Source organism: Hemitrygon akajei, chromosome 10, assembly GCF_048418815.1.
Source record: "Hemitrygon akajei chromosome 10, sHemAka1.3, whole genome shotgun sequence".
NCBI classification, from domain to species: Eukaryota; Metazoa; Chordata; class Chondrichthyes; order Myliobatiformes; family Dasyatidae; genus Hemitrygon; species Hemitrygon akajei.
Window position 1 is genome coordinate 137388745 of NC_133133.1, and position 11710 is coordinate 137400454.

Here is an 11710-nt window from a genome sequence, read left to right on the forward strand (position 1 = left end):
TGGTCATTAAATCCTGTCCTTCAACATATTCTCTAATAACTTCCCTCCTGCTAGTGTTAGGTTTATGGGTTTGTAATTATCAGGTTTTTGCCTTGTTGCCCTTTTTCGAAAGGAAGACCACGTTTGCTGTCCTTGAGTCAACTATAACCCAATATGTGGTTAGCGAGGATTTAAACATCTCAGTTTAAACCACAGTGTTCTCTTCCCTTGCCTCCCACTATGGCCTGGGATAGATCTTGTGCATTCCTTGAGATTTATCCTCCTTTAAGCCTGCTAAATCATCAGTTACTTCCTTGAGACTTGCACTAGAGTTCCATCTTCCCCTTCCCTGAATTCTCCAGCTACAGAGATGTTCATTTATGACCACTCCTGTATCTTTTTGGTTCCTTACGCGGATTGCTCCTGTTGTTCCTGTTGGACCCTACTCCCTACCTGGTGATTCTTTCACCCTTAATATACATATAGATTACCTTCAAGTTGACCTTAATCCTGTCTGTCAGTGAGCCCTGCCCCCTTCGCCTCCCTAAATTTCTTAAGTACCTCTCTAACTTGCCTGTTCTGAAGGATTTTGCCCACCTTTAATTTCCTACACCTGCCACATGTTTCCTATTCTCTTTATCCAACCCTCAATAACCTTTGACATACACCCCTGGTTCCCTGAACCTGTTCCCCCCAGGCAGGAGTATCTCAGCCCTGAACTCTGCTAACTGCTTCCCACTGTAACTTGCCTGCAAGTAGATGTCCCAGTGAATCTCATCCTGTCTTACAAAATTGCAAAATTCACCCACCCCTCCCAATGTAGGACAATTTCCCCCTAATCCTAGTCAGTTTGACAATGTGCTGTGAAATTTGGTAGCTGTGTCCAAGAATAGGTTTTTATTGTTGCTCTTTCTTCAAATGTTTGCATCTAAATCAGCTCAGGTCAGACCAGTGGGGGAGTTGCAGCTTCTGTGTACTGAGCAAAAAATCCAATAAACCTTTCCAGGTCAGACTGCAAGTACACACAATGTTTAAAAGATTTTGAATCGTAGAAATTTGGAACATAGGAGGGGGAGTTCAGTGAGAGAGCTTTCAACAAAGGAGAAGTGATGGATTTCAGAGTCGTGGTAAAGGTGATACCACTCATATCTGAAGCAAAAGAAAAAGATTGTAAAGCAGCTGTTAGAAAATTATTGTTTCAACTTCAAATGCAGCATCTGCCTATGAGGTGGAGAAGCCATAACTTTTAATTTTTTTTTTAAATTTGAAGAGATGTTATTACAATGGATATGCCAATTCTTGTTTAGTGTGGGTGCTTGAAGTATAAATACTAGAAGGGTTAAGCAAGGTATTATCGAGTAATTTCTCCAGCAATTGCCAACAGTCGTCACACCACGTGTCTTTTTGTAACTCCTCTTTCTCTGCAGATGCTTCCAGATGATGTGCCAATAGCTCAACGTTGTGGGATCCCTGTAGTTTGAAGATTAAATTTGTTGCTCAAGCCCCTGGGAGTCAGTTTGAATAAATATTAGGTTGCAAAAAAAGAAGCCGGACTATCATCTACCCGAAACTTGGAGCAGTTCTGGAAAATGACAATTGAAAGGAGATGACAATGGTGTTGAAATTACTCTTTTTACAGGTGGTACAAAATTCCATGCTATGCAGCAAAGCTAACAGAAATATTTAGTACTGCACTGGCTTTGAATACCAAATACCTTTCCAACATCGGAGCAGAAATAGATTTTCACTCTAGTATGTAAATCATACAAAAACTGTGCAGAAATTACTTAAATGTTATTAAAAATCACAACACGGTGCACGTCTGCTACCAGGATGTTGTACGTTTTATATGAGCTGCTGGAAAATCTTATAAGTCAAAAGAATGTTAGTTTGACCAGGAAGGAATAGTCTATCAGGCAGTTCACACTGTGCTCTGCAAAACCATACTGTACCTAAACCATCTTGTTCCTTTAAGAGTCAAAATGCTCTTTGCTGTTCATTCTTGCAGCCAGTAGGAAATCACCTTTTTTCCTTTTTATATAAACAAATTATGCATGTGAGGGTCGCATCTAAGACTTCACATATTTATAAAGGGATGCTAAGATGTTTAACTGTTCCCAGTCTATAGCAGATACTAGAGACTGTAAAAGATTTATACCTTCATCGTTAACCTTGTATAATGTTTGTCTTTTAACAGCGATGTTTTGATGGGCACACACAAAAATGAAATTAGATTTTTTTAAAAATACCCAAGACTTTATGCATTTAAATTGAGAAGTCAATTCAGGTGCACTAAACTGTTTGCAATTAAATGTCAACTTTATTCAGATCAAGTAGAATTTAATTTGGGGATGTCCTCAGAAGATGAAAAAAGGATGTTCATTTATGAAAGAAATCAAGCAAAATCTGCAAACATCGCACCACTATTTGCTTCCCTTGAGTAAAAAAAAATCTGTTAACCTTTACAGCTGCAAATTTTATGTATCTAGCTATATTGGTCAATTAATTCTTTTCAGATTGCCCAGTTGTAGTGGTTTTAAAATGACATTGACAAAAATAACCAACAAAACCCTGGCTTGCTGATACTGAGCCTTGTAACATAGTAACTAACAATTTTTGGCAAGGCTAGCAATTGGTTTCTTCTGAATTCAGCCCATTTGTTTCCTGGCAATTCTTGTTTTCAGGTTGATCAGTTTGACTGATGGGAACAGAAGCTTTTGTTGTCAATGTGCTTTCAATGCAATTTGACAAGACAGCTGTCTGGTTTCTGTGATTCAAAGGAAATATGCTAAAGTATTGGAAACAATGAACTCTGCAGAGCGTGACAGAAGCTTGTGTAAATATCTTAACTGTTTTATTTCTGGAGATCCTGGGTTTATTAATTTTTGGAAAAATGTTGGATCTTGCAAGCAACTGTAAGATCTGACATCAAAAGAATTGTTACGGGAATGGTCTGATACACTGTGAGGGAATTACTTTTTGCATTTTCATTAATGACTAAATTGAAATGCTTTTCTGAGACTTTTGAAATAAAATGGGCTGAATTGTCCCGGGAGGCTGCTTAAAAATCAATTGCACAGGTGTGATGTGAAAGAGTTCCGCCTTCCCATTAATACAGCTATATAATATGACTACTTGTGAAGTCAGCCAACATAATTTTAATCAGCTCTCTAAGACAATGTCTGGTGTAACGTTTCCAGGTGCTGCTTTCTTTTTAAACACAATTTTAAATATTATTAGAACTACTTTGATGAATTTAAGTTCCCCAGATGGAGTAATACATAGTCGACACTAACTTGGATCTGCCTATGGAGACACCATTTGCCAATCTTCGCTCCTGAACTTAAAAATGGGGTGGGATCCAGTGTATCAATAGGACAGAAACTAAGTGCTTATGACGTTAAAGATATAGTATCCATATCAGTCAGAAACATTAGTCTATGACCTCATTGTGGTCAGTATGCTCCTCAGACCAAACGTATGCATTCATTCATTTGACTGTAGAAGAAATACCGATTTGCTTTTTTGACCGTGATTGTTTCTTTTGAAGTACGATTTGAAGGTCTGTTAATGCTGTGTTATATTTTCCCAGTTAATATTGCGCACATAGCCGAAGATTTTGTATTGAGGCTTAGATTTATTTTTACATGTTTAGTAGTTCTGTAGACACGATATGGTCATACCGACTTGCAGTAGTGACCACATAGACAATTTCCGAATTGAAGCACAAAAGCACTTGCACCACCAAAATATAGTGGATGATAAGCATGGAGGATCTAACCTTAGAAATCCTCATCTCAGCCGTTGTGCACGGACACTAGCCAAGCAGCAATTTAAATAATGTGCACTAATATGGTAACTCAGCAAAGCAGTGTTTAAAGAAGGCAGATTGCATTCACCTATGTTGTATGTTACAAAGAATGCACTAAACTGGTTCCTGTAAAAGGAAATTTGCTGAAATTTAGGGAATAAATTTAATAAATTTATCCCTTTGTAGTTATAAATAGGTAAATGGCAGTAATCATTTGCTGGTTCTGTGAATATTAACTACTTTACCATATACATTAATGACTAATCATTCTGCATCTATGAATTTAAACATCCTATCTAGCACAAAAATTGCCACATGCATGTAGGCAAGACCTAACTATTTGATCAAGGGAGGAGTTCTGCCACCCTGACCAGCCTGTGTCAGTGTTCTGGGGTCTGATGGCTCATTCTTCAGTCTCTCCCGTGGCTTTGCAAACCACTCACTTCAGGGGAAAGTTGCAATGAGCAATTAATATTGGCATTGCCAGTGATACCCATTAGCTGTGAATGAATAATAAAAAGTTTATCAAACACATATAATTTGGGAAGAAATTGATATGTTAAGACTATCATTTATAGATAATTTCAGTACACTTTCATAAACAGGAGTAAAAACTGCATTGCCCTGTTTTTTGTTTTTAACATGGAGCATTTTATTTCTTTGAGATCATCTCTTTTGATTTTGCCGAGTTATATTGGCTACTGATAAAACTTATTTTGGATGTCTAATAGAAGTGGACACAGAGGGAAGGCTACTGTTGTGTCCTCATTAGTGCTCGGTTACTTAATCCCATCTGAGGCATGTTACTAAGAAGGCACAGTTAGCCTCAGCACTTACTTTTGTGGGGTGGATAAGTTGGACATATCCCTTTCCAAATTGAGGATAAGATCAGATTTGGCTGTATGAGTTTACCACACTCTGAGCATATTACTACATTGTCTCAGGTCCCTTGTGAATAATTATAAGAGGGAGGCAGTGCACATTACTTCCTCCAGCAAGGGTAAATAGGTGTTTTGGGAAATGTGGACTGAAAATGATAACAAAAAGGAATTGAAGAACAAAAAGTATGTTATAATTTTTTTAATGTTCCTCCTCTTTCCAAAAGCTAGGAAAATAATATTAGTTCAAGTAATTTGTTCTGTCAGAAAAACCACCCATTTAATACATCCTTTTCTGTCATGCCCCTGGTGTTCCAATTGAAGGTTATTTCTGCTGTTGTTACAATAAAGGTTGCACAGGTGATGTATGAGTAACCCTGCTACTGTAAGCTAGTATCTAGAGTGCCAAAGTATTACTTACTCATGCCTGAAGAGAATAGAGACACCATTTAATGAAGAAGCAATTAGTAAACTGGCTTAACTTTTTTTTCCTGGGCTGAAGAATCAAGTTCATGTCTGCTTTAAGGCACAATTGGTATCAGTTTGTTCAAGAGCTTATGTTAAGTTCTTTGCTTTCAAGGGCAATAACTCAGTCTGTTGAAGCAAGATGGGGTTGTTAAAGAGTGCTGTTGCTTGGGTTGTTGGAACAGCTAATCTTTGCTTCAGTACTGTTCTATAGAAGGATACTTCCTCATTTTTTTTTGCCATCGCACTGGGGAAGGATAAATGGCAGAATCAAATTGTGTTGATTGGGAAGATGTTGGGTTAGAATTGTTTCTTCAAAAAAGTGGGAGAAAGAAAATCATTTCACAGAAGTCTGAAGTATTATCTTTGATTGAGAAGAGACATTTAATCGTATTGTGTGCAATTGTCTTTTTTAAAATTCCTTTAGGAAGTCCCAAACCTTTTTCCATACGTCTCTATGTGTATGTATATATACATGAAGGAATGTGTTTTTGTTGTTGTTCTGGATGCTATTTGCTGCTTTAGGTAAACTGAATGTAGACAAGGCTTTTGTTTCTAGAGTGAAATGTAGGAACAAAAGTATACTGAAGAAACTGCATGGTTGCAGTAACTAGAATAGTTGTATATGAGTCACTAAGAAAAATCAAATGCCATTCCTGATTTAATCAATGAACAATCTTACTCTTTGATAACAGCTTTAACATTTCATTCCGAAAGTTGTTCAGAATAAGAAAATTGCCTAAAAATTCCGCTGGGTGGCAGTGACTAGCAATAGATTATTGTATTGGAACCTCATTATAACAATAAATAAAGTCATTCAAACTGGAATTTAATGAAGTGTTCATCTTTATTGCAGATGTTGTAGGGAATTTTAAATGTTTCAAAAGTATGTTAGATTCAGAAGGCAAATCTGAAAATGCTTATCTTAAATGGCACTTACAAACTCGTAATGTACTGGATTTTCATATGTATCTATTCTTTGTGGTGTGATGCTGCTTCTCAATGCCTCTGTTCTTAGTTTGCTGCCTCTCTCCTCATTGTTTATGTAAGCGAGGAGAAATAGTTGTAATAAAACAAAAATAGGTGTAACTACGAGTCCTTTCAAGTAAAGTCATGGTTGATTGATGTTGAGCCAGAATACTTCAGTATAAGGCAGTCATTGATTTCCAGCCACTGAGAATCTTTTCTGAGCTTTGACACAGCTTCTGCTGCTGAAACTGCAGTCCAAAGGTTTGGACAAATAACCTAAAGTATATGAGTGGAGGATTTCAAGTGGGCAGTTCAATCACTTTAATCATTGTTAAAAATGTGGTGACGAAACTATTAGATTGTCTTTTAAAAAATAATACAGGATGCACTAATGTTGTTTTAGTTTCCTTATGAGTTCTGCCATATATGCTACTCCAATCAGAGACCAAAGTAGTTCACTCCAAACTTTTTTGCAGTGCCCTCACAAGCCATTCCATTTCTAGGTGGGTCCTCGAGAAGATAATCTGGCACCATCTTGTGAGGGCAACTAAGATGAACCTCCCAGCCTCCACCCAGTTAACAACTGTCTGTTGCCATTCATTTCCAACTCATCACCTGCAGCCTATTTAAACCCAGCTCTCATCCACAAACCTTGTTCGCCCACTGAACCAGCAAGCCTCAACCAATTGTTGCTAGCTTTCAGTTACCTTGTTGCCTGTTCTCTCTTGTTTCATGGCTCTTGTTATTTTGCAGTTTATTGAAGTTCTGCTGTATGTCTCTGCTGATCTGCATTTGGTCAAACCTCCACACATCCTGGTTCTGATGAACCCTAGAAGAGTATGCTCGCCTAAAGGAAGTCACTGAGTTGGGGGCCACCCTGTAAATCCATGGAGATGGAGGAAACCCTTGACCTCACCAAACGCCCACTGGAATACTAAGACAGCTATCCCGTTCAGTAAAAGGGAGGCCAGCACTTTGACAGACAACTTGAATGTGCGATCAACCTCCTCCCAAGCACCACCCCACCCCACCATGTATCTGTTGGCAGCCATGCGTTCTGAGGCACTCCAGTGGGCCCACTCCTCACCCCTCTCCAGCTATCCAGGTGATAGATTTTCTGTGATGCTGGTTCTGGTGGCCCATCATGATCACAGTGTATGACGGTTCTTTGCTGCCTGTCTCAATGTGCCCAGACCAATTCCATCTACTAGTGCGTTGTTGGGTTCCTGCGACCCTTGCTGGTCCTCAAACACCTGTGGTCCCAGGTCACCATTGATTTCATCACGGGTTTGCCACCATCTAATGGGGTGATGGTGATCATGACAGTGGTGGACCAGTTCTCCAAGGTGGTCCACTTCATTGTACTGCCCCAAAATTACGTTTGGCACTGAGACAGCGGACTAGTTCTCCAACATGTAGTTTATTTGTATGATTTCCCTTGGGACATTGTATCTGACCAGGGCCCACAATTTCTCTCCTGTTTCTGCTGAGCCTTCTGCTCTCTGCCCTGCACCTCAGTAAGTTTGGCCTCTGGCTATCATCCACAGTCAGTCAGTCAGTCACAAAGAGCAAATCACCAAATGGACGAGTTTCTGCGAAGCTTTGCCACCTCTAACCTTTCCATCTGGAAGATGTATCTGTTCTGGGCCAAGCTATCCCACAATGCATGCCTCCTACAATGGGTATGTCACCCTTTGAAGTGCTTAATCGCTGCCAACCAACGCTGGAGCCAACAGTGGAGGTTCTGTCCACTAGGGCCCTGATTTGCCACTGGTGGAATACTTAGTAGAGGGCACAGAAGGCCGTTCTAGCTGTCAACCGTGCCTTCTGCTACCAGGCCAGCTGCTGGTGGCGTCCAGCCAGACTACTCCGGCCTGGGGACAGCGTCTGGCTGTCCACCTGAAATCTGTCCCTGTGCACCAACTTCCAACAATCTCTTGCCCCAGTTCGTCGATCCCTTCAAGATCACCCCATCGCGTCAATCAAGTCACTTACCGTCTCGAGCTGCTATTGTCCCAGAGGATTGCACTTCCCTTCCATGTGTCCTGCCTCAAGCCGATCGTCTATAGTCCACTCAATCCACCAGAACCTGCCCCTCCGGAGCCGAGGATGGTGGAAGACGGTCTAATATACACAGTCCACTGGTTGATAGATTCACGTTGTTGTGGATGGTGTGTGTGGTACCTAGTTGACTGGGAAGGGTCCACCCCAGAGGTGATATCTTGGGTGTTGTCCAGTTTCATCATGGATCCAGTGCTCATTGAGTTCCAGTAGACCCATCAGGATTTCCCTGAGCTGTCAGGTGCCAGCCATGGGGAAGTGTGGAGGTGGGGGTTCCTGTCAGGCCAGCACCCAGTCTTCACCCAGCTAACAGGAGTCTCTTGCCAGTTGTTTCCAACTCATCACCTGCAACCTACTTAAACCCAGCCCTTATCTGCAATGCTTGTGTACCCATCGAACCAGCCAGCCTTAACCAGTTGCTCCTAGCATTCAACTATCTTGTTACCTGTTAATTATGTTTGCTGTTATTTGTGGTCCCTTGTGGCTTGCTATTTTGTAGTTTACTATTAGAGGTGTTGTCCACCGCTGAACTGTCTCCACAGCTCTGCGTCTGGATCAAGTCTCTTCTACATTTCCTGACAATGTCAGCAGCATTACCCATAACCTGTTATCTTTAAAAAAAATTGTTTAAAAGTAATTTGTCATTGTTATTCTAATTACACACCCCTTAAGTTATGTTAATGTATCTGTGCCACTTTGTCAAAGGCTTTCTAAACAACAAACATTATGGTCTGTGCACCAAACCTTTCTTTCAGCTCAAAATTCTGTTAGTTTATCAAGCAAAATGTTCCTTTCTGAAATTCATTTTGTTTTCTTTCAATATTTGATAAAAATTATCCTCCAAGACTTTTAAGTTTTCCCAGTCTATAATCGTCTGGATTCACTGTGACTATCTGGAAGCACATGTTACATTAACCACTGTCCTGTCCTATGGTATCCATCCACTCAGCCAAACTCACAAGAACCTACCCCATTATGTGTTCATTGCCTGAGTAGCAAGCCAGCATCTTAGAGTGGGTCAACTATTGTCTCTTTACTGTTTGCAGTTTTCAGTGCACTGATTTAAAATTCATCCAAAACTTCATGTCTGTCAGATTTGGTGCATAAATAAATAAAATTTCAACCATGCACATGTGGGAGTGGGGATCACTCACTCATAGCTGTAGAAGACATCAACAAGGTGCAGTCTGCATATCTGAAAGGGGAGAGGGTGTCTATATGTCTTTGGATATTGCAAGAAGTGTGATAAAGTGGAACAAAGTGTTTTCTAGATAGGTGTCAGAAGAAGCATCTTGAGTGCAGACCTTTCTATAGTTCTCAAAAGAACCAAAGTGGGCAGGACTTGAATGTGACAGAGAATGAGAATAAAGTTCAAATAGGATTAAAGTTTGGGACTAGTGAGGGTTATTTTGTTACTGTAGTTCTATTTGGAAAAGTTGCAATGGCTTTTCTTGGAACAATAGCAAAGGCTTGGGGATCCCCTTGTACTAAGGAGAAAAGACAGGTGGGGATGTCTTTGCAGGTGAGCTAGCTGGAACACAGTTTAGAAGATGGCAATTTTGGGAAGGGGGATATAAAATATATGTGGAGGGGGAGCTTTTTATAGTTCAACCACATTCAGGAAAACTGATTGACCATTCATTCCAATAAGTAAAGAGTAATGCTGTGATTTATCAGAGATTTACAGCTGGCATTTGAAATCATTTTGGCTTCAGACAGATAGTAGAGAATTAAATGGACATGTTTGATTAAGCCAACAGATCCTAAGGTGTACACAGAACCAGTCGCAATGCCATGGGGAGGCACAGTAGCATGGTGGTTAGCACAGTGCTTTATGGTACTAGTGAACTGGGTTCAATTCCCATTGCTGTCGGTACGTTCTCCCCGTGACCATGTAGGTTTCCTCCCACAATCCAATGGTGTACTGGTCGGTTGGTTAATTGGTGATTGTAGATTGTCCTGCGATTAGGCTAGCGTTAAATTAGTGGCATAGCTTGAAGGGTCATAAGGGCCTCTGTCTAAGTAAATAAATAAACAAACCCAGTGCAAGTCCCACATAAAAATCTCATTTTGAATTTGTATTTGCTGTGCCTTTGATGGGTGTGTATAGTCCCTCTGAAGTAGGCTTCCTGGAGAATGTCCAACAATTCCCAGTTGTGAACCTGTTAGGTTTTAAGAAGCCTTTCTTTCAAGAAAACAAAACGAATCCTGTCATTTAAAACACCTGTGGTTTTAGTGAACTTGCAGGTATGTTAGGTTTTCAGAAACCTTGCTTCTAAGCTTGCCTTTTAAGACACCTGTTTTAGCACCAGGATTCTGTTCATAGTTAATGCATTCTGAACAAAGATTGGTGTGAGTTTCTATTGGGGCAAATGCAAAATGTTCAGTGCAAGTGAAGGCTGTAAATCCGAGACGTGTATCTATGGGATCTAATCAGGAACATTTTACCCTGTTAAACAAGCCAATAGTTTATTAATTTTCCACCGAATTTGTATAGAATCTGAGACATCGACAGACTTCCAAAGCACTCTTACGTCCACATTACCTCCATAAATGCAGCCGATGCAAGATTTTTAGTATTTAAATACCGTCCTTTTGTTAACATTGGCTGATCAAAAAAATTTTTTGTTCTTGAATATGAAGCTGGATTAACTGTTGATAGCACTGTTAAAAGCTGAGATTCTGACTTATAGCTCCTAAATGAACTGATGTGTTTCCAGATTATGGGCATCACTGGGTCATCATAAAATTCATATTGTAAGTAGAGGATTAAAGTAGTTTAAAAAAAAGATAATTTTGAAGGTTAAGTAGAAAAATTATTCATTGCATAGGACTATTGTACTATTTGTAATAATTCTTTCAAAGGTATTGTTCTGTTATTGACAAATTAAGAATGAAGAATGTATAGAGTTACTTCAGAGTAAGTGATGTGTGGAATTTGTTCCACAATGTTTTCTACATGGGTTAATATCCATACTGGTTGCTCTGACTTAGGCAGAGGAAAGTTGTCCATGTGTGAACTCCTACCCACTCTTGGTGGATGTGAGTATTAATTGCTATTGATTCATGTGATTTATGAGAATGTCAATAAAGTGTTTTAATTGCACACATTATAAAAGCTTTCATGCATTAAAGCAAGAGCTCTTTCTGCAAAAGATGGTGAACTTTGATCCTCCAGTTTTCAGAAGGCTTCTGTAAGATAGTAGTGAACTGCAGAAGTGAATGCAGCAACATAATGTCGTCCCCTACCTAGTGAGCTCCTTGTTGGGATACTCCATTTCCCCTCTCACCATAGGCAACAAATCACCACTCACAACAAATGATCCAGTTTGATTTATTTACTTGCTTGGAGTGAGGTTGATGGTAACATTACCTTTATTTTGTACTTTAAAAACATGACTGCTTCCAAAGTGCATAGTTTGGAAGATGCCTGAGCTCAAAATGTGAGTTTAAACACTACTCCATTTTCTTCATTTGTCAGCCATGTTACTGTCATTCCCATGTGGAGAAGAGGACATCTAAAAACAAAGTAACAACTGCAGCTTGG

The 11710-nt window shown here is 39.7% G+C and overlaps 1 protein-coding gene across 2 annotated transcripts in view; it reads left to right on the plus strand.

Moving 5' to 3' along the window:
* LOC140734714 (zinc finger protein 800-like) overlaps positions 1-11247 on the plus strand; it is a 147389-nt gene extending 136142 nt beyond the window's left edge. For both annotated transcript variants that reach the window (XM_073059082.1, XM_073059081.1), the window contains one exon: positions 1407-11247. In XM_073059082.1, coding sequence (XP_072915183.1) covers positions 1407-1420 — 14 coding nt within the window. In that variant the 3' untranslated portion in view covers positions 1421-11247. The remainder of the gene's footprint in view (positions 1-1406) is intronic.
* Positions 11248-11710: the final 463 nt, after the last annotated feature.